The 27,086-nt window shown below is 35.9% G+C and overlaps 1 protein-coding gene across 2 annotated transcripts in view; it reads left to right on the top strand.

Annotated features, from left to right (window-relative positions):
* The first annotated feature begins 3,606 nt into the window (after positions 1 to 3,606).
* Slc30a5 (solute carrier family 30 member 5) overlaps positions 3,607 to 27,086 on the top strand; it is a 35,775-nt gene continuing 12,295 nt past the window's right edge. For both annotated transcript variants that reach the window (XM_076857178.1, XM_076857179.1), the window contains exons 1-12: positions 3,607 to 3,923; positions 9,876 to 9,998; positions 11,000 to 11,066; positions 12,698 to 12,783; positions 17,123 to 17,210; positions 20,531 to 20,618; positions 21,628 to 21,704; positions 22,349 to 22,519; positions 23,431 to 23,719; positions 23,903 to 24,111; positions 24,699 to 24,856; positions 26,032 to 26,161. In XM_076857178.1, the coding sequence (XP_076713293.1) occupies positions 3,838 to 3,923; positions 9,876 to 9,998; positions 11,000 to 11,066; positions 12,698 to 12,783; positions 17,123 to 17,210; positions 20,531 to 20,618; positions 21,628 to 21,704; positions 22,349 to 22,519; positions 23,431 to 23,719; positions 23,903 to 24,111; positions 24,699 to 24,856; positions 26,032 to 26,161 (1,572 nt within the window). In that variant the 5' untranslated portion in view covers positions 3,607 to 3,837. The remainder of the gene's footprint in view (positions 3,924 to 9,875; positions 9,999 to 10,999; positions 11,067 to 12,697; positions 12,784 to 17,122; positions 17,211 to 20,530; positions 20,619 to 21,627; positions 21,705 to 22,348; positions 22,520 to 23,430; positions 23,720 to 23,902; positions 24,112 to 24,698; positions 24,857 to 26,031; positions 26,162 to 27,086) is intronic.

Genomic DNA, 27,086 nt, shown 5'->3' with positions numbered 1-27,086 from the left:
ACCAGGATACCAGCTATGGCCCACTTCTCGCTCCCAGGAGAAGTCTGTTACTTCTTTTTAAATAAATCCTGCTTTATATGCTTGCCTCATCGTGCTTCTCTAATGTTATACCTCAACATGTAGGGAAGCAGAACTCATCAATGAAACAGGACAATTAAAAGCAATCCAATTCTGGATTGGATCCCCATTAAGTATTTTATGGGGAAAAATCTGAATGATGTTTGTGGGTTAGAAAGCACTGTGGTATCAATGTTAATTTCCTGATTTCGATAGATACATTATAATTTTTTGAAGAATGTTCTTATTTTTAGGAAACAGACATTGAAATATTTAGGAGCAATGTGGCATCGTGTTTATAAATTACTCTCAAATGATTCCACAAAACAAAACAACAAAAAATGTACCTGTATATAGAGAAAGAGTGGTAAGGCAGAGGTGGTAAATTGCTAACACCTGAGGAATCCAGCTTAGTGAATACAGGTGTTCTTTGAATTCTTGAAACTGTTTCAAAGTTTTTTGTTCTTGTTTTGGAGTCGGGGTGGGCATCAGGGATTGAACTCAGGGGCACTTGACCACTGAGTCACATCCCCAGCCCTGTTTTGTATTTTGTTTAGAGACAGGGTCTCACTGTGTTGCTAAGCGGCTTACTTTTGCTGAGGCTGGCTTTGAACTTCTGATCCTCCTGCCTCAGCCTCCCAAGCTGAGCCCCTGAGATTACAGGCATGTACCACCACACCCGGCTTCGAAGTTTTAAATTCTTTCCACTTTAATAATTGTAAACTATTTCTAATAATTATTGTAATTCCCTGCAACAATCTACTTCAAAATCGGTATAAATAAAAGCATAGAGTTATTTAAAAAAAATCACTTATGAACAAAATAAAAGAACTTTTAAAATAAATAAGAACTATTCGCGAAATGTTCTAAAACCTATGAGTCTTAAATTCTGAGTTTTATTTATGTACTAAATTTTACTATTAAGAAGCCACAGGTGAGGGGCTGGAATAGTCTAGCTCCTCAAAGGTCTTCTCTTCATATTATTAGGTTAAAAAATAAGGCACAATGGCCCTGCACAGTGGCATGTGGCTGTGATCCCAGTGACTTGGGAGGTTAAGGCAAAAAGATCTCAAGTTTGAGGCCAGCCTCAGCAACTTAGCAAGACTCTGTCTCAAAACAAAAATAATAATATTTAAAAAATCAAGGGTGTGTAGCTCAGTGGTAGAAAGTTTCTGAGTTCAATCCCGTACTACAAATAAATAAATAAATAATAAGGTATAATGATCCCCAGAGGATTTTGTATCAGAGTTTTTCTTAATATGAATAAGCTTTATTTCATTTCATTATAAAACAAGTCAAACAAAAGTCTCCAAATTACATTATGTAATATAATGAACAGCCACCCAATCTAAAATAAAACATTTCTGTTTTTTCCAGCTGAAAACATTTATTAATTCTCCTTCTCCTTGAAATATACTTATATCTTACACGCACACACCCACACACACACAAAAAGAAGAAGTAACTTATATTAACACAACTAAGGTCACATATAGCTATTGGTTTAACCATTTTATAACAAAACAATATCTGAGAATTATACTTTCTAGTAATAATCTCCTCATTAAAAATACTATTTTGAAAAATTGTAGAACTACCTAAAGATGATTTAGATATTTTTGTTTTCTTATTTTGTTTGCTTTGTATAAATCATAATTATAAGGGTTTGAGGGCTGCCTTCCTCTGTGTTCTTCACATAGAATGTGTCTTCTGCCAATGTTTTTTTCATGTGCAAAATCTTATGAGTGGGGTCAGGGTTGTAGCTCAGTTGGTGGAGTGCTTGCCTAGCATGCATCAGGCATTGGGTTTGATTCTCAGCACTTCATATAAATGAGTAAATAAAAAATAAAGGTCCATCAACAATGTTAAAAAATATTTAAAAACTTAAATTAAATTACATTTTTTAAAAATCTTATGAGAAGCCGGGTACAGTGGCGCACACCTGTAACCCCAGCACCTCGGGAGGCTGAGGCAGGAGAATCACAAGTTCAAAGCCAGCCTCAACAACTGTGAGGTGCTAAACAACTCAGTGAGACCCTGTCTCTACATAAAATACAAAATATAAAATACAAAATTGGGCTGGGGGCCTTGCTCAGTAGCCCCTGAGTTCAATCCCCCCTACTCCCCCTACACACACACAAAAAAAAAATCTTATGAGTGTCAGATAGGATTGTCTACCCATGAGTCTTTTCTTGTTATACCTTATTTGGGAAAGCTTAGCATTTGTGCTTTTAATGCATTATACTACCAAGGGCCTAACTCTCAAATTGCTAAATATTTTCCACAATAGATTATCATGTCCCCGCCAGCAGACTCTTTGTTACTATGGCTCTTTGTGTGTACTCAAATTAAGAGTATTATAAACTAATTGTAATCTATACTGTTCAAAATCCTATTTTCACTTTCAACTCCTATCCCCAAATTTCCCTATGAGCAATAATAGTTAATATCTATTGAGTGATACGGTATATCATTTACTTTTCTAGATACTTTTTAACATTAACACATATAACCCTCCCAGCAACGCAAGATATAATTATTATTATTCCTGTTTTCCATATGAGGAAAAGGAAAGTCAAGTGACTGACAGTAAATGGCAGTCAGGAATTAAACTAGAAGAGACATAGGAGCCCATGTTCCTAACTTTCTAGCAACAGAAAAATACCCTTTTTGAAGGCCTATGTTTACAAATGTGTCTGGATTAAGTAGCACAGTTCCACAGACAAAATTTTTAAAAATTCTATACTTTTTAAAAAAGGGATAAAACAGTTCACAGCAACACTTTACCAAATCCTGTCCTTCTTATGCTTTATGTTGGAGCACTTCAGCAATTACACAGCCTCTGCCTAGGCATCACGACCATTATTCCAGGCCCCAAGCAAATAACACCAAAAAAGCAGTCATTTATCTTCATTCTTTCATTAGTAGGTCTTCCCAGGCTCCCAATATTTGTGATAGAAACTCCAAATTCAAGAATAGTTACATTTTGGGCTGGGGTTGTGGCTCAGTGGTAGAGCGCTTGCCTCTTTTTTCTTGCATGTGTGAGGCACTGGGTTCTATTCTCAGATCCGCATAAAATTACATGAATAAAATAAAAGTCCAACAATATGTAAAAAAAAATTAAATAGTTATATTTTGGGGGTGACTTAATGTTTTAAAGATTTTGAGCCTTCTCATTAGAAAAATGTTGATCCATTTATCACGCAAGTTCGAGGCAGCGAGTGTGTTACAGTCTACTCAGAGGGTAAGACTATTGAACTTGGTTTAATCACATGTGTGCATTTTCTGTGACCCGTCCCTCGCTGTGCTGCAGGAACCCGCTATAACCCAGAAGGCCCATAGGTGGCGCTGCAAGGGCACGCAAGTGCCTCATCCTCTTCAAAGGGAAAGACTGATTTGGGGCGGGGATTCGAGCCGCCATCCCCATGGTGGGAGGAGCCAACAGAAGGAGAAGGGAAGGCGAGTGTTTCCTTGTGCGCAGGCGCAGGGTTGGGCACTCCCCCGGGAGTGAGGGATGCTGGTCCCGATGACGTGGCCTGGCAACGTCCCTGCCGGTGCGGCCTCCCGGGAACCGGCGAATCGAAACTGCTCGCGGCCTAGTCCCTACTCGCGTGCGCTTGTAAACCGGAGCTGGGAACAGCGGTGGCCGTCCGGCCTACAGGAACCCGACGGGGCTGCTGCCATGGGGGAGTGACGCGCCTGCGCCCGCTGTTCCGCGGCAGCGACAAGACATGAGGAGACCCCGCGGCAGGGGTAGCGGCGGCGGCTCCTGAGCCCGGGATGGAGGAGAAATACAGCGGGGACGCGCTGACCAGCCCCGGCGGCGGCGGCGGCGGCCTCGGGCGGGTAGACGTGCCCAGCTCTCGGTAAGGGACTGATCCCGACTCGCCGCTCGCGCACTGCGGCCCCGGACTGCCAGCCCCGCGGTTCGGACACACCTTCTCTCCGGCCTCCCTTGGACTCGCACGCGCTGCGGAGCCTTGAGTCCTCTCCCGCTGCTTCCCAGCCTGCTGCCTGCCTCTAGGTTCATTGGCGTCTGTGGCGCCCACTGCAGAATGGACTCTCTGAGATCCAGGAAGCTTCTGCTAGATTCCCTAGGTTTCAGGGCAGACCGTCAGCCTTAGAACCAGTTTCTAATCAGAGAAACATTTCTCATGGTTGTTTCTCCCTGGAGCAGTAGCTTGGTGACAACTTAACCTTAACGACGTCTCCCTGCGTAAATTGGGGGAAGGTGTCACTGTCATCTCTGAAAAAATCAAAGTACAAGCAGATTAACTTGGGTGTGCAGGTTAACCCAGCCACAGCAAGAATTAAGCCCCATCGTTGAGTTTTCTTTTCCTTTTTTTTTTTTTTGTTTTTTTTCGGGGGGGGTCTTTTATTATTTAAATAAGAAATGTATGCTCGCTGTCAAAAAAAAAAATTCATAAAGGTCCTCCCACCAACACCTAAAGGCCAGAGAGCAGGTAGCACAGTGACACTGTCCAGTGTCTTTCCTGACCTGCCCTAAATTCTGAGGTAGTGTTATAGGATGCGTAAAATAAGGCCCAGCAATTTGATTAGAACTGGTACTTATTGCCTTCGTTTCTAATGAGGTTAAGTTTTTGTGGTTCTTCACAATTTTGAGATTTAAAAATTATTTTGACAAATTCCTTAGAATAGCAGTAACAGCCTTACTGATGTAATTTTTGCACGTGAAAATCAAAACATCACATATGCTGGAGCAGAACTTCAACCAACTGCATTTTTGTAGCATAAATTTTCTATTTTGAGCAATTCATTTTGTAAATAACAGCATATCAGATATTAATTTTTGACCCATGACAACTAAATGCAATATAGGGGAGTTGTAGTCTAGATTTGGTAATCGCAAAGGGAAAATGTTGTAAAAGACATTAGATGTCTTTTGACAAAATTGGACTATGGACTACAGATTAAAGTATTATTATATCATTGTTAAGTTTCCTGTTGATAACCATGGTGGTTTTATAGCAGAATGCCCATATGCATTGTGAGGTTTTTCTGGTTTGTTTGTTATCAGGAATTGAACCCATGGGTATTTAACCACCCAGCGACATCCTGGCCCTTTTTTGTATATTTATTTAGAGACAGGGTCTCCTGAGTTGTTTAGGGCCTCACTAAGTTGCTGAGGCTGAGTTTGAACTCAAAATCCTTCCTGCCTTAGCCTTCGAGTCACTGGGATTACAGGTGTGTGCCACCGCACCCAGCTTCATGTTCTTTTTTTTTTTTTTTTTTTAGTTGTAGTTGGACACGATACCTTTATTTTATTTATTTTTACGTGGTGCTGAGGATCGAAGCATGTGCTAGGCAAGTGCTTTACCCCCGAGCCACAACCCCAGGCCCTCCATGTTCTTATTTTTTTTTTTAAAAGAGAGAGAGATAATTTTTTTTTATTTATTTTTTATTTATTTATTTTTTTAGTTTTCAGCGGACACAACATCTTTGTTTGTATGTGGTGCTGAGGATCGAACCCGCACGCATGCCAGGCGAGCGCGCTACCGCTTGAGCCACATCCCCAGCCTGAGATAATTTTTTTAATATTTATTTTTTAGTGGACACAACATCTTTATTTTATTCTGATGTGGTGTTGAGGATCTAACCCAGCGCCCAGCACATGCCAGGTGTGCATGCTACCACTTGAGCCACGTCCCCAGCCCATGCTTTTTTTTTTTAATGTGGTGCTGAGAATTGAACCCGGGTCGCACCCGTGCTAGGCAAGTGCACTACCGCTGAGCCACAATCCCAGCCCTCCATGTTCTTATTTAGGAGTAAAAAAACATTGATGTATTTTACTCACTCTCAAATAATCCAGGGGGAAAAAAATCTATTTGAGAGCACAATAAAACAAATGAGACAATATATTTACAATTAAGTTGTCTAGAAAAAGGGCATACTATTCTCTGTTAATTTGAAATTATTTTTAAATGAGTTGTTTAAATACTTTTTTACTCAAGAACTTATTGTCTTAGGTAGGTAAATGTGGTAAACAATTGCCATCTGTTTGCTCAGCACAGTTATCATTGCAGAACCAAAGTCAATTCAGGACTGGCTGAATTTGGATTCCAGGTTACAAAAGTTTTTCTTTATAGAGGCTAAAAACCAAAACTGGTTGTAATCTCTAACAAAAACTGACTGTAGTGGTACATGCCTGTAGTAATCCCAGTTATTCAGGACGCTGAGGCAGGAGGATCAAAAGTTTGAGGCCAGCCAAAGCAATTTAATATTAAAGACCCGGTCTCAAAATAAAACATTAAAGACCTGGGGATATAGCTCAGTGGCAGGGAACTTGCTTAACATGGGTTTAATCCCCAGTATCTCAAAAAAGCAACAACTAATTGATAAATTATTTAATCAAAGATATTATGCCTGAATTCACACTATTTTAAATATCTTTATTTTATTTATTTATTTTTATGTGGTGCTAAGGATCAAACCAGTGCCCTACATGTGCCAGGCAAGCACTCTACCACTGAACAACAACTCCAGCCCCTTGGACTATTTTAAATAAAGTTTCCTTTCTCTTCTTTTTTTTTTTTTTCCTTGCAGAACTAGGGCTTGAACCCAGGAGCGGTTAATCACTGAGTCACATCCCCAGCCCATTTTTTAATTTTGAGATAGAGTCTTACTGAGTTGCTGAGGCTGGCCTCAGACTTGTAGTCCTCCTACCTCAGCCTCCCAAGTCACTGGGATTGCAGGTATGCACCACCATGCCAGGCTGTGTGTGTGTATGTGTGTGTGTGTTTAATTTAAAAAAGAGAGTAAAGAAGCCAGGCATGGTTGTGCACTCCTATAATCCCAGCAGCTCAGGAGGCTGAGCCAGGAGGATTGCAAGTTCAAAGCCAGCCTCAGCAAAAGCAAGGCGCTAAGCAACTCAGTGAGGCCCTATCTCTAAAAAAATACAAAATAGGGCTGGGATATGGCTCAGTGGTCAAGTACCCCGAGTTTAAGTTCAATCCCCAGTACCAGAACATAAAAGGAGTAAAGAAAATTGGTGTCAGAAAGACCATAAGAGTAATAATATTATCAAGAAGTATTTTACATAGGTTAATGCTCCATATGACTAAATCTTGTCATTCAAGTGCCCTGTTTTTCAAGTTTTGTTAATACTTTAGTCAGAAATTATTTAGAAATCTATATACTAATCACCTTCCCAAGTGCATTATAAATATAGCTCAGTGGTAGAACACTTGCCTGTCTGAGGCCCTGGGTTTGATCCCCAGCACTACAAAAAGAAATTACATATGTAGGGGCATACAGGCAGAGATACAAAATTTACCTTTTCCTTAATGACTTAAGAGTTATTATGAGCATCATCTCATGAACTGAGTAAATATAGTACTGTCATTCAAGCGTTCCTTCCCAGTACTCGTGTTGTACCTATGCTGCTGTCTTGTATTTTGAAATATTATTCCTATTCCATGCTTGGTATTTCCTACACTGTCTTCATTACAGACTATATATCTCAAACTCTGTGGAGATACCCTTTCCTTCCCTAGTTAGTTGTTTCCATGTGTGTTCTTTCCAGACTCTGTTAAGTGGATCACATAGATTTGTCTATTTGCCAGTCTTTCCCAGTAGAACTCAAGCTCCTTGAGTGTAGGGTCTCTACTATGCATTTAGTGTCCCAGCTATTACCTAGAAATGTGTTTAGTTGTAAGAAACAAAAATAACAGAGGCTGAAACAAATAGGGATTCTATCTTCTCACAACAAAGAAACCAGATGTTGCTGGTGTTTGTTCAGAGCCCTCAGTGATACCATCTGGGAGGCAAATTCTTTTTGTTTTTCCTCTCTGCCATTAATTCTTAGTGTATTGGCTTTCATATTCAGACTTGTTATAAAATGGATGCAGCAGTTTGGGATTAAAATTTTTTAGATAAATTTTAAATAAAAATCCTCCTATTAAAGCAGGAATGATGAGATTAATAGTTCCAGGTACATCTTGACCCTTTATGTGGAAGAGGGATGGCTATACCTGAAAACACCCTGTCAGTAAGTGAACAAGGAACTATGTGAAAAATGACTGAATAACCCTACGGAGGATTTATGTATAATCGTGAATAGTTGAGAAGAGGAGAACCCTCAAAAGCCTTTTGGATGAACTTTGGCCTTTTGGGCAATATATTAAAAAGAGCAAGCTAAGAAGACCTGGGATTGAACCTGCCTAGCTCTCTGCACTACTTCTTTCCAATCTACAACCTGAGAGGAGCTGGGCTAGACAATCTTGAAAGTGTTTTTTTACCTCTTAAATGTTAATGTCCTAACTTTTTTCCCCTATCATATACATTTACTTTCAGACCTAGATAACTGCTAGAGATTTTCATAGGCTTTGTAGAAGGGTTCTGCTGGGGGGTTGAAGTCTGGTTGTTGGGATGTTGAAATTAAAGGAAAGAAGGTAAGAAGGGCTAAGAAGAGAAACTTCTTTTTAATCTCCACATTTTTAGTCCGATGCCTCATCCTTCCTTTTCTCTTTGCTTCATGTTCAGACCTAACCAGAGGCTAAAACTTATGACTCCTGTAGTAATTGAGAAGGGATGTTGCCTGGCTGTGAAAGGCAAGAACGTGGGGATCTAGTTACTTAGAAGACTTCTCTAAGGATCCTCCCTTTGGTAGCTTCCCACACCCTTTCTCAGATGCATGTGGTTCCTGGAGCTTTTCAGAAATCTCTGGATCAGGGCACTTGGTTTTCAATCCTTACTGTAATCACTTAGCAAGTTAGTGTCTTCTGGTTTCATCACAGATAGAATTTAGTCCCTATTTTTGTTTTCCTTAATTGTTTGGAGTAATTGATAAATTGAAAGACATAATACAGGACTAGGGCTGGGGCTCTTTGATGGAGCGTTCACCTGGCACACGTGAGGCACTGGGTTCCATCCTCAGCACCACATAAAAATAAAATAAACGTTGTGTCCATCTGCAAATAAAAAAATTTTTAAATTTTTTTAAAAAGACATAGTATAGAGGCTGGGGTTGTGGCTCAATGTAGAGCGCTTGCCTACCACATGTGAGGCACTGGGTTTGATCCTCAGCATCACATAAAATATAAGTAAATAAAGTTATTTGTAAATCTACAGCTAATATGTGTGTGTTTATATACATAAAATGAAGACATTACAGGCTGGGTGCGGTGGCACACGCCTGTAATCCCAGCTACCTGGGAGGTTGAGGAAGGATAATTGCGAGGTCAAAGCCAGTTTCGGCAACTTAGCAAGGCCCCCAGCAACTTAGCCAGAGCCTTTGTCAAAACATAAAAAGGGGTAGGAATGTGGGGATGTGGCTCGTTGGTTAAGTGCCCTGGGTTCCATCCCCAATGCCAAACAAACAAACAAAAAAAAGCATATTATAGCCAGACATGGTAGCACTTGCTTGTAATCCCAGCAATGCAGGAAGCTAAAATGGAGGATCGCAAATTTGAGGGCGGCCTTAGCAATTTAGTGAGACCCTGTCTCAAAATAAAAAATAAAAAGGACTAGGGGTATAGATCAGTGGCAACTGGTTGATCAAGAACATCTTTATTTTTAGTTGTTGCTTTTTCAAAAAATAGACTGCATCTATATATATTATCATTCATATACATTGAAAAGAAACCAGGGGTATAACATACACCAGAATGTTAACAATAGTTACCAAGTGGATAATGAGTTGTTTGGGTTTGTTTTCTGTTTGGCTTTTTTGTATTGTTTCATATTTGTTTATATGTATATCTTTGTATTCTGTAATGTCTGTTACTTGTATAAGAAGAAAATTACTGAGTTCCTTGTGATTTCAATTATACTGAAAGTTGTTTGTTTTTATTTTCCAGATTAACAAAATATATTGTGTTACTATGTTTCACTAAAGTTTTGAAAGCTGTGGGACTTTTTGAATCATATGATCTCCTGAAAGCTGTTCACATTGTTCAGTTCATTTTCATATTAAAACTTGGGTGAGTATGTTCCTTATTTTCTATGTTAAACCATGCTAGCAGATGGACATAGTGCCATATACCTATAGTCCCAGCATTTGAGAAGTTGAGGCAGGAGAATCCCTTGAGCCCTGGAGTTCAAAGTCAACCTGGCAACATAGTAAGATCTAATCTGGAGAAAAGAAGTTTAAAAAAAAAACCAAACATGCTGAACTGCATTTCCTGTATAATCCTTTCATAGTGTACTGCGTCCTCTTCTACATATAGTAATCCATTCTTCCTAAATAGTGATTTCTGGATCTTGAAATTGATAGTGACTACTTTCTGCTGTCTTCTATTACTAAAAATATATTAAACCCTTGGGAGTATAATTTTGGTAACCTGGGAAAGAGATTCTTTACTAGGAAATTTTAAGCACCAGTTGTATGCAACTGGGGGAGACAGGAAATTGAACCCCCCGGGGCTTTGCACATGCTAGACAAGCACTCTTCCACTGGGCTACATCCCTAGTTCCTTTTATGTTATATTGTGAAATGGAGACACTTTAAGTTATCCAGGTTGTCTTGAAATTAAAATCTTCCTGCAAAAACCTCCCAAGTAGCCATGATTATTGGAATGTGCTACTACCTCACATGGCACGTTTTTATATAGCGTTTTGGCAAAAGTGGGAACATATAATTAGTACTTTCTTTATTTCTGTCACATTGTTTTAAGATTTGTTATTACTGAGCTCTAGAGAAAATAAGAATTATTTTCTTTAGTATGTCAAGGTATTAAAAAATATTGAGACTCCTCTTGTGTGGCTTGTGAACTGACTGGTCCCAAAGACAATTACAAAAGAAGAATTCCCCAAAATGTTGCCATGGAAACATTGTTAAAATATGTACTATTTTCCAGTACAATTCTTCAGAAGATAGCATGCCTTTCAAGTTCTGGTACATTTGTTTAAAATAAGTGTCCTTACTTAAAACCACATCTTGTATTTAATATTGATTAGTATGTTACTGTCTCAATATTTACAGGACTGCGTTTTTTATGGTTTTGTCTCAAAAGCCATTTTCTTCTGGGAAAACAGTTACCAAAAACCAGGTAAGATTTCTGCAGTATCATTTATTCCTTGCTCATTTTTTGATCAGGGATACTTAATAATTTAAATGCACAACAGAAAATTTCTACAAATAATCTGCTCTTGACATATTTGACATATTTGGTTTATATCACAAATTAGAAACCTATTCCATGATTTTTATCAGAATGACAAATTTAAGTATTTGTTTTTAGAGACCAAGAACATTTTTTAAAATAGCATTAATATTTTAAACACCCTTTTACATTTCTTTCTCTGTTTTTTTTTAATTAACTTTTTTTATTTGTATTTGACAGCAGAATGCATATAATTCTTATTACACATATAGAGCACAATTTTTCATATTTCTGGTTGTATACAAAGTATATTCACACCAATTCCTGTCTTCATACATGTACTTTGGATAATAATTCCACCATCATTTCTAACCCCATTCCTCCTCCCTTCCCCTTCCACCGCTCTTCCCTATCTAGAGTTCGTGTATTCCTCCCATGCTCCCCCTCCCTACCTAACTATGAATCAGCCTCCTTACATCAGAGAAAACATCGACATTTCATTTTTGGATTGGCTAACTTCACTTAGCATTACTTTCTCTAACTCCATCCATTTATCTGCAAATGCCATGATTTTATTCTCTTTTATTGCTGAGTAATATTCTTTTTTATCCATTCATCTATTGAAGAGCATCTAGCTTGGTTCCACAGTTTAGCTGTTGTGAATTGTGCTGCTATAAACATTGATGTGGCTATGTCCCTGTAGTATGCTGTTTTTAAGTCCTTTGGTTATAGACTGAGAGGGATAGCTGGGTCAGATGGTGGTTCCTTTCCCAATTTTCCAAGAAATCTCCATACTGCTTTCCATACTGGCTGCACCAATTTGCAGTCCCACCAGCAGTGTATGAGTGTACCTTTTTCCCCACATCCTCATCAACACTTATTGTTGTCTTCATAATAGCTGCCATTCTAACTGGAGTGAGATGAAATCTTAAGAGTAGTTTTGATTTGCATTTCTCTAATTGATAGCAATAATGAACATTTTTTCATATATTTGTTTATTGATTGTATATCATCTTCTGAGAAGTGTATGTTCAGGTCCTTGGCCCATTTATTGATTGGGTTATTTGTTTCTTTGGTGCTTAGCTTTTCGAGTTCTTTATATACCCTTGAAATTAGTGATTCTAACTGATGCGTGAGGATAAAGATTTGCTCCCAAGATATAGGCTCTCTGTTCACCTCATAGATTATTTCTTTTGCTGAGAAGAAACTTTTTAGTCTTTCTCTGTTTTTGAATAATTGGAGCACTAAAAACTCCTGATGGAAAAGAATTTAAAGACTAAATCATTCAGTATTCCTAGTGAGAAACTAAGAAAACAGAAAAACTATAAGAAAAAGATTTCAAGATACAACAACACAGATAATGAAAGCAATGCTGTCTTGCAAATCTGGAGTTAATCAAGGGATCTAAACATTTTCTAATTTTAATTTTAAAATATGTAGTTATTTAGTTTTTAAAATGTTTATTTTTTTCTCTTTCTCTGTTACCATTTCTATCATTTGTCTTTCATATTTATCTAAAATGAAGTTACTTAGTGAAATATGTGACTGAAATTTTTCTTTTTTTTTTCTATTTATAGTGGATCAAAATATTTAAACATGCAGTAGCTGGATGTATAATTTCACTCTTGTGGTTTTTTGGCCTTACTCTCTGTGGACCACTAAGGTAAATAAAAGTGCATATTTAGAATGTTTGTTTACATTTCCTTATTTTGAATGTTAATTTTGTTCTATTTTTTTTTCCTGACAAATATTTATTTGTACAAATATTTCTATAACTTCTATAGTTTTGCATAGAATTCAACAAAAGAGAGAGAACTTCTGGTTTGTGGATTAGTTCTTTGGGGAATATCATAATGTATTTGTTCATGATCTATCATAGATATTTTACTAGTTAGCATCCAAGGAGTTTCAGAAAATGTTTATCATAAGTGGCTTTTTTTTTTTTTAATCATTTATTAGTGATCCTTTTACTTGCTAATTTGTAGGCTAAAAGGTCTGTAATGGTAAATAAAATCAACCAATAAGGAGAAACCCAAGTACTTAAAAGCATTTGTATGTCCGTGTGTGTGCGCGCGCACTGGGAATTTAACCCAAGGGTGATTTACCATTAAGCTACGTTCCTAGCCCAGCCCTTTTTTTTTAAAACAGGGGCTCACTAAATTGTTGAGACTAGCCTAGAATTTGCAATACTGCTTCAGCGTCCTTAGATGCTGGGATTACAGGCTTATGCCACTGTGTCTAGCTTCTTATTGTTGTTTTTATTTGTTCTTTTTAGTTAACATGCCAGTAGAATTTTTTTTCTTTTTTTTTTAGAACCAAGGATTGAACTCAGGGGCGCTTAACCACTGAGCCACATCACCAGTCCTTTTTTGTATTTTATTTAGAGACAGGATCAGGGGCACTTAACCACTGAGACACATCAGCAGTCCTTTTTTGTATTTTATTTAGAGACAGGTTCTCACTCATTTGCTTAGGGCTTCTATAAGCTGCGAGGCTGGCTTTGAACTAGCAATCCTCCTGGCTTAGCCTCCTGAGCCGCTAGGATTACAGGTGTGTGCCTCCATGCCTAGCATATTTTGATATATTATACATACATGGAATACAGTTTCCCATTCTTCTGGTTGTACATAATGTGGAATTAATTACACTGGTCTTGTATTCATATGTGAACATAGGAAAGTCATATCCAATTCATTCTATTATCTTTCCTAGTCTCATACCCCTTCCCTTCCCTTCATTCCCCTTCATCTAATTTTTTGGCCCAATTCAGCAAGTCACTTATAAACAAATATTTTGAAATAGTGTATCAGTCATCAGCTTAAAGGTGGTAAATTAGTAGACTACTCCCATTTCATGTTCATGTTCTTTTTTATGCACATGAGCCAGTTTAGAAAAGAAATACTTAAGGACACTTAATAGAATATGAAACTGTATGTAAGGCTTCTTTTAATATTTTTTCTGTTTCTAAAGGGTTTTGTTTACTTGCCAATGATGGGGGGGAGTGTGAGGACAAGAGGTGAGGAGTAAAAAATGAAGGATATTTTAAAGACTTTCACTCAGAGTAGTAGGGTGAACAGAGAGGAAGGTCATGAATGAGAAATGCTTTGTGTAAAGTTCTTTTCCCTCTCATAGCCATTAGAATAGCTTCTGGGTCCCTTTGGGTGTTTTGCTCTGTGCTTTGTAAGCTGCAGAGTATGTTAAATCCAAATGTCATATCTCTGTCCACAACTGCAATAGCATCCTGGAGGAGGTTTGGAAAAGCTGTCAAAATTTCTCATTCTGGGTATAACTTTTTCAATTTGTTCTTGAATATAATTGAGTGGTACTGTTGCTTATCATTTGTAAGATTTTAAATTTATTATTCACAAAGTTATTATTTAGTTCATATGCTGTTAAATCACTGTCTCTATGTATTAAGATAGGGAAGGAAAGGGGAAATAACTTAAAACTCTTACTTGCTCCTTCTTTAGTCATCTACCTTCTACTCTTATAACTCTACCACCAACAACACTGTTCCTCTTATTCTTTGACTAAAACCATCATGCAATTACTTGATGAGAAAGGCTCCTTTCAAGCTAAATATGGTAGCACAGGGGCTGGGGATGTGGCTCAAGCGATAGTGCGCTCGCCTGGCATGCGTGCGGCCCGGGTTCGATCCTCAGCACCACATACAAACAACGATGTTGTGTCCGCCGAAAACTAAAAAAAAAAAAAAAAAATGGTAAAAAAACAAAATAAGGACTGGTGACATAGCTCAGTGATGGAGTCAATCCCCAGTGCCTCCAAAAAAAGAAAGAAAGAAAGATTCCTTTCATGTTTTATAGTCTATCTAATTTTAGGTTAATATTACTGTTGACATTTATTTTCTTAAATTTCCAAATTTTAATACAGCTAAGATTATCATCAGTGGGCTCTCATTACAGATTTTTAGGTAAAGAGAAAAATTGAAAACATTTAATAAGCAGCTGAAATAATTACTATTTAGAACTCATAAGTCTCCTTATGAATAGTGATAATGATTTCTATTTTTTTAAAAGAAGTATTTCCACATAAGAAGAATAAATATAGATAAAAATATATTTGAAGAATAATAAAATGATATGCATGTATCTTAACACTCAGCCCCCAAAATAAAGCCTTATTAATACCTTTGGAGCCCTGTGACTCTCCTGATTATATCTCCTCCTTTTCCTGCCTTTAGATATAACCAATATCTTAGATTTTGTTTTTATTACTGTCCACTTTTTTGTAGTTTTCTCTTTTTTTCTCTCTTTCTTTTCCTCCCTCTTTCTTTTATTTTTTTTAACTTTTTTATTTATTATTTTTTAGTTTTCGGCAGACACAACATCTTTGTATGTGGTGCTGAGGATCGAACCCGGGCCGCATGCACACCAGGCGAGCGCATTACTGCTTGAGCCACATCCCCAGCCCCTCCCTCTTTCTTTTAGTGTTTAACTTTGCAAAGTTTTTTACTTTATTACTTTATATAAATGGAATTACATTGCATGTATTTTTCTGCAACATGCTTCTCCCATTCAGTGTTGATTTTATATATATATATATATATATATATATATATTTTTTTTTTTTTTTTTTTTTTTATAAACACACACTTTGCCAGGGGGCAGTACTGGGGATTGAACCAAGAGGTACTCAACAACTGAGCCACAGCCACAGATCTTTTTTTATATTTTATTTATTTATTTATTTATTTTCCCAGTTGCTTAGGGAAAGTTGCTGAAGCTAGCTTTGAACTTGGAATCCTCCTGCCTCAGCCTCCCAAACCTCTGAGATTATAGGCGTGCACCATTGTGCCCAACTCAGTATACAATTTTTTAAAAATTCTTTTAATCATAGATGGACATTATTTGTTTATTTTTATGTGGTGCTAAAGATCAAACCCAATGCCTCACATGTGCTAGTCCAGCTGAGCTGTAACTCCAGCCTAAAATTCACCTTTTCAAAGTATACACTTCAGGGCTGGTTGTAGCATACACCGATAGTCCCACCTACTTGGGAAGTTGAGGCAAAAGAATCACTTGAGCCCAGGAGTTCAAAGCCAACCTGGGTAACACGGTGAGATCTTGTCTCCAAAAAAATAAAGTGTATACTTTAACCAGGCACGGTGGCACACATCTGTAATTCCAGGGACTCAGGAGGCCAGGCAGGAGGATTGCAAGTTGGAAGCCAACCTCAGCAACTTACTGAGGGCCCTAAGCAGACCTTGTCTCAGAATAGAAAAATAAAAAGGGCTGGGGATGTGGCTCAGTGGTTAAGCAGCCCTGGGTTCAATCTCCAGTACCCACCTACACCACCCACCCACCCACCCGCAAAAAAAAAGTATATACTTCAGTATTTCACATATCAATAAGATTTCATTCATTCATACTCCGTATAATAGTTTACTGAATGGAAATACTCTAGTTTATATTATTTATGCTTTTATTAGTGGGTAAATGGATTAGTGGATTGTTTGCCCTTTGGACCTACTGCAAACAGTGCTGATATGGGCAATCTCAAGTATTTCTTGATATACACATACAAGAAATCCATATGATTAACATTAGGAGTGGTCTTTTTTTTTTTATTGTTCAAAACATTACAAAGCTCATGACATATCATCTTTCATACGTTTGATTCAAGTGGGTTATCAACTCCCATTTTTACCCCAAATACAAGTTGCAGAATCACATCGGTTACACATCCACATTTTTACATAATGCCATATTAGTGACTGTTGTATTCTGCTACCTTTCCTATCCCCTACTATCCCCCCTCCCCTCCCCTCCCCTTAGGAGTGGTCTTGTTGGATATTTGTGGTGTTCGCCTTTCAAAGGTAGATAATATCAAAACGTTTTCCACAGCAATTATACCTACTTACTCTTATAATGTATATGTTTTTGTGAAATCAAGGGAAATACTTATTTTCTTTTCTTGTACTCTAGATGATGCTTCCTGATAAAGGTTAGATACATTTCATAAATTATATCTTTTTTCCATAGGACTTTGCTGCTATTTGAACACAGTGATATTGTTGTTATCTCTCTACTCAGTGTGTTATTCACTAGTTCTGGAGGAGGACCAGCAAAGGTAGATTTTCCATTATCAGTTACTCAAAAATTAAAGTATTGTTGTAAAATATTATCCAAAGCAAAAATCAAAACAAAAAAAATCATATATTTTGCTGTTTTATGTTGGTTTTGTTTTTTACATTTTTCTTACAAAAACATTTTTCTTGTGTTTATTTTGAAAGGATTACAGATTCCTAGAAAGTTCAAAGAAAAGCAGAGATTCTACCTTTCAATCAGTTTCCCCCAAAGATTAACTTCTTACCTAACAAAAGTACACTATCAAAAGCCAGCAAATTGATGTTGGTACAATCCAGAGATCTTATCAAGATTTATCGGTTTTATGTACACTTGAATATATATATAGAGATTCATGTGGCTACCACCACAACCAAGATACAGAGCTGACATAAAACCACAAAGATCTCTTTCCCCCACCTTGTTCTTAACCCTGATAATCATTTTTGGAAAATACCTATAAACTTGTATTTAAAGTCTGATGAAGATTTGTCCAACATTTTGACAATTAGAATCCCTGTTAAGTAATTCAAGTATTATCCTTTTTGGTAAAGTGAGTTACCAATCTATAATTTCAAACTGTTAAAGCTATAATGTTTCTGTATTACCAAATTAAACATTTCCTGTGCATGGTATATTGTCCTAGAAACACAGGAAAGAAGAAATAAAGACAAGGTATAACTGTGCTCTGAAAGGAACTTTCCAGTTAAGTTTATGTTCTCATTTATCAAATGTAATAGTAATCACATATGAGTGGAGTAGAGGAAGATAAATAAAATAATAAAGGGAACAAAGTAACATGCCAAGTAGAGCGAAGAGTGCCCAGACTGTAGATTTCAAATTAGATCATTAGTGTGAAAACCTAGGCCATTCTTTTTTCTTTTTCTTTTTTTTTTTAACAAATATGTTTCAGTTGTAGATGGACACAATACCATTATTTATTTATCTTCATGTGGTGCTAAGGATGGAATCCAGTGCCTCACCCATACTAAGTGAGTGTTCTACCACTGAGCCACAACCCCAGCTCCCCTAGGCCACTCTTTAATCATTCCCCCTCACTAACATAGTACTCCAAGATAAAATTCAAGTGAATTGAAGAATATTGTGCTTTAAAAAAAAAAAAAGATATTTATAAAAACATAAGAGTAATTTATGGTTGAAGAAGAACTCTGCAAGCATAAAAAGCAGTGGAGGAAAACTTAACCATAAAAATTACCACAAATAAAAACTGTTTTCAGGGATCATTTATCAGTAGAATAGAGAAAGGAGACCAAGCAGGGGAGGAAGGGAGGTACTTACTTAGAAACAAAATTTATCAAATTATATTGTGTGCATGTACAAATATGTAAGAACAAATCGCACTATTATGTATAATTACAATGCAGCAGTAAAATGTGAAAAAAATACTACAAATAAAAGTTTTATATTTATTTTAAAATATAAATCACTCATATCAGTTAAGGAAAATGCTTAGTTCCTCAACAGAAATGAGCAAAGAGCAGCGGAAAAACAGCTCACCAAAGAATACAAATGACTTTAAAACACTAAAAAAAAAAAAAAAAAAAAAAGTTTGGCAGCACTAACAGAAATGAAATGAGAGTATAGATCTTACATATCCTCTCATTAGTATTAGTAATGAAATCAGAGCATCTGTCTAGGACTCATTGATTATATAAATATATAATTAAGGTTCTGAAGCACTACAGAATTCTCAGTTGCCCTCTTTGTTAGCATAAGATTAAATTGTATTTTCTGTATTTGAGTGTTCTTGATGTTACCATATCCTAATTCAATGAAACTTTTTTTTTTTAAAGAGAGAGAGAATTTTAATACTTATTTATTTTTTTAGTTTTCGGCGGACACAACATCTTTGTTTGTATGTGGTGCTGAGGATTGAACCCAGGCCGCACACATGCCAGGCGAGCATGCTACCGCTTGAGCCACATCCCCAGCCCCTCAATGAAATTTTAAGAACTTTTAAATTGTATGTTTTTTAATATATACTCTGATTTGACATAATGCCCACCACACTGAAAATTCATCAAGTATAGTGGTCAATCATATGAATAGGATAGTATTTTAACTTTTCATTTTAAAACTTTATTTACTAGAAGTATTGTGTTATTGTGTTATATTTTCATAAGTATTTATACTCACATATAAATATATGAAATATATAAGTATGCATATTATGCAGAAAGTACCTGTAAATATCAAATATATAGTAATGATATTTTAGATCATTTTTATACCTGACATTATGAAATATTTACATCAACTAGGCCAATGTATCCTTTCTATAATTTCCTTTCATCAAAATCCTTTCCCTGAAATGAGAACATAAACTTAAAGTTTTTCAGGAGCTGAGAATGTAGTTCCATGGTCCAGCACTTGCCTAGCGTGCATGAGGCCCTGGGTTCACAAGCCCCAATGCCACACACACAAAAAAAAAAAGTTTATCAGCTTTTTACATCCTTATTAGACCTCAGAAATGACTTTGCTAATTTTCTTAACATAGTCTCATGGTTCTTCTTCCTTAGAGGAATGGTAGTAACTATAATATTCTCTATTCTTTACATGTATGCAGGACAGTAACTCCCTGTTAATTATTCCATAGCTAATTGGGGCTTTTCACTCAAGTAAAGTAACATTGAGGAAGTTTGAGTTTATAAACATTAATATGTTGTTCATATTAACATGTCTAGCCATATTAGCAAGGAAATAATCAAAGTTGTCAATATTATATGTCTTAAATAACCTTAAAACATTCTGCAGGAACCGAGGCGTGGTAGCACATGCCTGTAATCCTGTTGACTCAAGAGGCTGAGGCAGAAGGAACATGAGTTCAAAGCCAGACCCACCAACTTCTCTCAAGGTCTTAAACAACTTAGCAAGACCCTGTCTCAAAATTATTAAAAGGGGGACTGGGGATGTGGCTCAAGCGGTAGCGCGCTCGCCTGGCATGTGTGGGGCGCTGGGTTCGATCCTCAGCACCACATGAAAGTAAAATAAAGATATTGTGTCCACCTAAAACTAAAAAAAATAAATATTAAAAAAAAGTTAAAAGGGTTAGGGGTGTGGCTCAGTGGTTAAGCACTCCTGGGGTCAGTTCCTGATACTAAAAAATATATATTCTGCAGAATTTCTTAAATCATTTTATTCCTTATACTTTACTATTAATACTGTAAACTTATTTAAGGGCTTTAATGTCAGATGTTGTTATTTAAATGTTGATTTTTTAAAAAATATTTTGTTAGCATTTGTATAGTTATTTTAAGAATCAACCCTCTAAAAAAGTCATCCTTTTTATTTTTTTATTTTCAGACAAGGGGAGCTGCTTTTTTCATAATTGCTGTGATCTGTTTATTGCTTTTCGACAATGATGATCTCATGGCTAAAATGGCTGAACACCGTATCCTTTTGTAGTAGATTGGAGTTAAAATCTTAAAACTTATTTAAGAAAATAGAAGACTGGCAGAATGAAAAAGAGATAAATGAGTTAAACTGACCAATCATGATATGACACTTTCACAGATTAATATAGACATCCTGAATCAATATTCAAAAAGTGAATAAATTCATTCTAAATATCTTATACCCCTCAATATTTTCTACATAGCCACAGTTTTCTGAAATAGATGCTGAAAGAATTTTATGCTAAAAAAATCATTTAAATTCCATTACCTGGTTTTTACTCTCTTGCTCTAAATTATTATTGCTAACTCAGCTCCCACTCTTCTCTTGTATAAACCCACCTTTCCAGTCAAATATGTCTACTCATTTTATTCTACAGACAAGTTCTATTCTTTCCTATCCCCATGCCATTGCCCAATCCATTCAGCAGGACTCATAGCACCCATTTTGGTTCTTCTGGTTACTCATACTCACTGCCCTAAATCTTATTAGTAAACTAATAATAATTTACTTTGTGACTGCAAGAGAGGGTAGCACTTTGAAAAAGCTCGAGAATGCTTGTGATACAATGTCTCCTACTCATCCACTTTTGCTTACTGCTTATTGTGGTTCTTATGTGGTCAATGACTTCGAAGGCAGAGTCAAGACTAATTTTATATGTTAGTCTAAATGTACAACTTTAATTCAAAGGACAGGAATGGTTCCTTTGTCCTATTTATAGTACATACACACCTATCTTTTGGAGGTCAACTAAAATTTAGCCTCTGTATTCTAAGCACTATTATAATTATTTTGGAAACAACAAAAGAAACACATTCCATTATTAATTATTTCCCAGAACTGAATTTTGGACTGTTTTGTTTTTAAGAGAAACATGTTATCGAGGGTAGTCAGGTGACACCCAGACTAGTCTGTATTCTGAACAATAATGTAGCTAAAATTTCAAAAGGACTTCATGCTTTGAAGAGTTAATATTTAGAATTTTTTCTTTACTCCAACTCCCTTAGCTGAAGGACATCATGACAGTGCTCTAACTCACATGCTTTATACAGCCATTGCCTTCTTAGGTGTGGCAGATCATAAGGTATGTTCCTTTCTTTGTTGTTAATGTGATCAAAAGATTTTGAAAAGTCATAGCAACTAAAACTTTAAAAGTGCATTTAAGGGGCTGGGGATATAGCTCAGTGGTAGAGTGCTGGCCTAGCCCTTGTGAGGCACTGGGTTCAATCCCCAATATCACCAAAAAAAAAAAAAGCATTTAAAATAAGTTATCAGGGTTGAGTGTGACGGCTTATGCTTGTTATCCCAGCAACTCCAGAGGCTGAGGCAGGAGAATCGCAAGTTAGATGCCAAGCCTCTGCAATTTATGAGACCCTGTCTCAAAGGAAAAAAATTAAAAGGACTAGGGATGTGGCTCAGTTATAGAGTACCCTTGGGTTCAGTCCCCAATAATCTCCAAATAAATAAGATAAAATAAATAAATAATCAGGGTGTAGAGTTCAGTAATAGAATGCTTGCCTGACATGTGTAAGGCCCTGGGTTAGAATCCCCAGCACTACAAAGATAAATTTTTTAATTACTGGTTAAATTACAATATTGCCTTCCATTTAAGTAGTTAGGTAATTGGGAATATAGGAAAAACATACTGGTTCCACTTCTTCAATGTATATTTAGGATTGAATATTAGACTATGTGTTTCCAATAACACTTACCTAATTTTACTCGTAGGGTGGAGTACTGTTGCTAGTACTGGCTTTGTGTTGCAAAGTTGGTTTTCATACAGCTTCCAGAAAGCTCTCTATAGATATTGGTGGTGCCAAACGTCTTCAGGCTTTATCCCAGCTTCTTTCTGTGCTTCTCTTGTGCCCATGGGTCATTGTTCTTTCTGTGACGACTGAGGTAAGAACAAGAATTTTTTGGTAATTAAAATAAATTGCTATTACTTATAAATTTTAGCCCAGTATATTGTATTTTAGTATAATATGAGGTTGAAAGTAGCTTAAATTATTGTTATTTTTTTCTTGGTAGTTTTTTAAATTTGGAATTAATGTTATTGTTTATAAAAATACGGGCAAAACATTATTACATTTACATATCCCTCATCTTCCTATGGCCCAAACAAATCAGTGGAAGAAATAACATTTAGGTTCAAGGATTGTCAGTCAACTAGTAATTATAAAATTATTAAACAATATATTTTTTTAGGCAAGACGTTTGCAAGTTAGCCTTAACAACTTAGTAAGGCCCTAAGCAACCTAGCAAGACCCTGTCAAGATAAAAAAATGAAGAGAGGGCTGGGGATGTGGCTCAAGCAGTAACACGCTCGCCTGGCATGCATGGGGCGCTGGGTTCAATCCTCAGCACCACATAAAATAAAAATGTTGTGTCCACCGAAAACTGAAAAATAAATATTAAAAAAAAAAAATCTCTCTCTCTGTCTCTCTCTCTCTCTCTTAAAAAATAAAATAAAGAGAGCTGGAGATGTGACTCAGTGGTTAAGAGACCCTGGGTTAAGTCATTGGTACAAAAAATAAATATATGTGTGTGTGTGTATATACACACACACACATATACATACATACCTACACACATACACACATACATATACACACATACATACACACACATACAGGAGAATACTGGGGAGATGTACCAATTGTTTATAGCTCTTAGATATACTAAGTTGGCATTTTATGAATCATATTGAGTCTGTTTATACATATAAGGATTAACAAAAATGTTTTATAGCATCGTGTGAAATATGAACTTGATGTGCACTTAGTATTGACTCTTTTTTTTTTTTTCCCCAGAGTAAAGTTGAGTCTTGGTTTTCCCTCATTATGCCTTTCATAACGGTCATCTTTTTCGTCATGATCCTGGACTTCTATGTGGATTCCATTTGTTCAGTCAAAATGGAAGTTTCCAAATGTGCTCGTTATGGGTCCTTTCCCATTTTTATTAGTGCTCTCCTTTTTGGAAATTTTTGGACACATCCAATAACAGACCAGCTTCGGGCTATGAACAAAGCAGCACATCAGGAGAGCACTGAACACGTCCTGTCTGGAGGAGTGGTAGTGAGTGCTATGTTCTTCATTTTATGTAAGCATTTTTCCTTTTGTTTTATTTTAACATTATTTTCATGGACTTGGTGTTAAAGTCATTTACTTAATTTGGAAATTTGTTCACTGCTTGCATTTCAGTACTTTCTGACAGTTAATATGTTTGTTTTTGGTAGCTTGAACTTTGAAAGTTTCTATAATATATACATTTTTCTCTTTGTAGCTGCCAACATCTTATCATCTCCCTCTAAAAGAGGACAGAAAGGTACCCTTATTGGATATTCTCCTGAAGGAACGCCTCTTTATAACTTCATGGGTGATGCTTTTCAGCATAGCTCTCAATCGATCCCTAGGTTTATTAAGGAATCACTAAAACAAATTCTTGAGGAGAGTGATTCTAGGCAGATCTTTTACTTCTTGTGCTTGAATCTGGTAAGATTTTTAAATATTAGTGTCATATCTTAAAAGGTCAATATTTTAATTTTGGCAGAGCTATATAATTTTAGAACTTCCCAAATTTCAAATAATTAGAGATGAGCTAAAATTTACATTTTGAGTAATAGCAAGATCAAGAATCATTCAAATTACCTAAGTAAATAATTTTTGAGAAATTGTGGAAGCATTGTTTTGTATGCTCTTTCAAATCAGTAAATACAGTAGTTTTTAAAGCAGTTTAATCTCCTCTTTATAGTATATCACTAAGACCACCAGTTGTGCTAATATTTTAGAGCCTTGTTTATTGATTTTTATAGACATATAAATAAAAACTATCTCCTATTTAATAGATTATAAGATGGATATATCTGATTTAGCTTAGCTTCTTAGAATTTATATGAAATGAGGTTTCTTGTATAAGTGGCAGTTAAATGACTGAAGATGCAGAGTTTAAGCAGATCTTCAAAGATGATTTGGGTAATTAAAGGTTAAAATCCTCATGAATAAATTCTGATCAATCTCTGTTGAAATACATTCCCAACATACTCTTTCTGGTTGTTTTTTTTTTTTTACTTTTTTTTTAGCTTTTTACCTTTGTGGAATTATTCTACGGTGTGTTAACCAATAGTCTGGGTCTGATATCAGATGGATTTCACATGCTCTTTGACTGCTCTGCTTTGGTTATGGGACTTTTTGCTGCCCTAATGAGTCGATGGAAAGCAACTCGGATTTTCTCCTACGGGTAGGTACAGTGTCAAGGTAATACAGTACAATGAAAAAAATCTAAGTACACATTCCATCTTAGGGTAATAAAATTATATTACTTTTAATATAGATAATTTTCAGGTATTTATTTTTCTTCTAGTTTGAAGTAGATGAAAGAGGATGTGAACTAAGCATTTGATAAATACAAAATGGCAGTGAGCTCAAGTTTACACTCCTTAACAAATTCTTGTTTTAAAAGGCAGTGAGAAAGTTAAAATCTTTAGATGTTTGCCCAACATGTTTCTTTGAAGCAGTGGACTATGCATGACATTCACATCTTTGTTGTTAAAAAGATCATTTAAAATTTGAAATGGCCACATAGGAAAAATCCTTCCCTTAGTTAAATAATTTTGCATTATCAGAATTACTTTTGTATAAGGTATTTTGATAAGATCTACTCTAAATTAGGCTGGGGATGTGGCTCAAGCAGTAGTGCGCTCGCCTGGCATGCGTGCGACCCGGGTTCGATCCTCAGCACCACATAGGAAACAAAGATGTTGTGTCCGCCGAAAACTGAAAAATAAATATTAAAAAATTCAAAAAAAAAAGATCTACTCTAAATTAATAAATTCAGTTTTTAACTTTATATTTTGAAAGCTACAAATAATTTTGGTACAAAGAGAATCTGTGTGTCATAACAGATAGAGTACATCAAGGGTTTATGGAAAAGGAAATAACTTCTTGCTAAGAAATTAGGAAAGGCAACCAAGTACAATTGTACATATCTGTAATCCTCACTACTCAGGAGGCTAAGGCAGGAGGATCCCAAGTTCAAGGCCAGCCTGGGCAACATAGCAAGAGCCTGCATCAAGAATAAATAAAAGGACTAGATCTGTAGCTCAGCTGTAGAGTGCTTACCTAGCATGCCTGGGTCCCTAGATTCGATTCCCAGCGCTGAAAAATAAATAAATAAATAAATAATAAAGACTTTTATAATCAGGATACTAAAGAAGGACTTTGACTATATAAAATTTCAAAAGATATATATGTATCAAAGGACTTCTATATCATTTTTTAAATCTTGGTAATTTTCTATTATTATTTATTAAGTAGTTTGAAAATTTGGACTTGTTTCCTAACTTATAAATTAATAATATTTGTACTTTAAAAATACTTGTCATTTTCCTTATCTAAAAAATTTTCTGTTTTTAGGTACGGCCGAATAGAAATTCTCTCTGGATTTATTAATGGACTTTTTCTGATAGTAATAGCTTTTTTTGTGTTTATGGAGTCAGTAGCTAGATTAATTGATCCTCCAGAATTAGACACAAACATGTTAACAGTAAGTCTTTTTCTTTTCCTATTTGAATTTCTACTTAAAGTTTTTCTTGTTGGAGTTTAACTATTTGTTATCTTTAACCTAAGAAGTTTTAATTTTTGTTTAAATCAAGATAACTTCCTTTCTTGCTATATAGTCATTGCTCAAGGTTTCACTTTCTGTAGTTTTCACGGTCTGAAAATACTAAATATTCCATACATTAATTCCAAATTTTTAAATGTTTTATTACATTTTTATAATTGTCCTATTTTTATTATTAGTTATTGTTGTTAAGCTCTTACTGTGCATAATTTATAAATTAAATTTTTTAAAAGGTATAAATATATAGGAAAAAGCATAGTATATATGAGTTTATTACTGTCTGCAGCTTCAGGCATTGACTGGGGGCCTTGAAACACCTCCCAAGAATAAGGAAAGACTACTGTGTTTACATTTATACTAATGATTCTTGGAAATAATTCTTTTCTCTGAATATTTTAGTAGTCAAAATACTAGATTACATTGTAAAACATTGTTTTATTTCTGAGTTATTAAATATTTTTGCTTAAAGTTGTTTTGTTTTATTTTGTTTTTGTTTTGTTGTTGTTGTTGTTTTGTTTTGTTTTATTTTGTTTTTGTTTTGTTTTTGTTGTTGTTGTTGTTTTGTTTTGTTTGGTTTGGTTTGGATACTGGGGATTAAACCCAGGGGTACTTTATCACTGAGCTACCTCCCCAACATTTTTAAATTTTGAGACAGGGTCTCACTGAGTTTCCTAAGGCCTCACTAAGTTGCTGAGGTTGGCCTCGAACTTGTGATCCTTCTGCCTCAACCTCCTGACTTGCTGGGATTATAGGTATGCACTACCACACCCAGCTAAAGATGTATTTTTAAATACCTGAGGAAATTTTTACATTAGAAATGAAATCAGAAAAATATTAAAATTTTAAA

The sequence above is a fragment of the Callospermophilus lateralis genome, chromosome 5 (genome assembly GCF_048772815.1).
Source record: "Callospermophilus lateralis isolate mCalLat2 chromosome 5, mCalLat2.hap1, whole genome shotgun sequence".
Lineage (NCBI taxonomy): Eukaryota > Metazoa > Chordata > Mammalia > Rodentia > Sciuridae > Callospermophilus > Callospermophilus lateralis.
The sequence above is the reverse complement of the archived record's forward strand: the minus strand, read 5'-3'. Positions and strand labels throughout refer to the sequence as shown.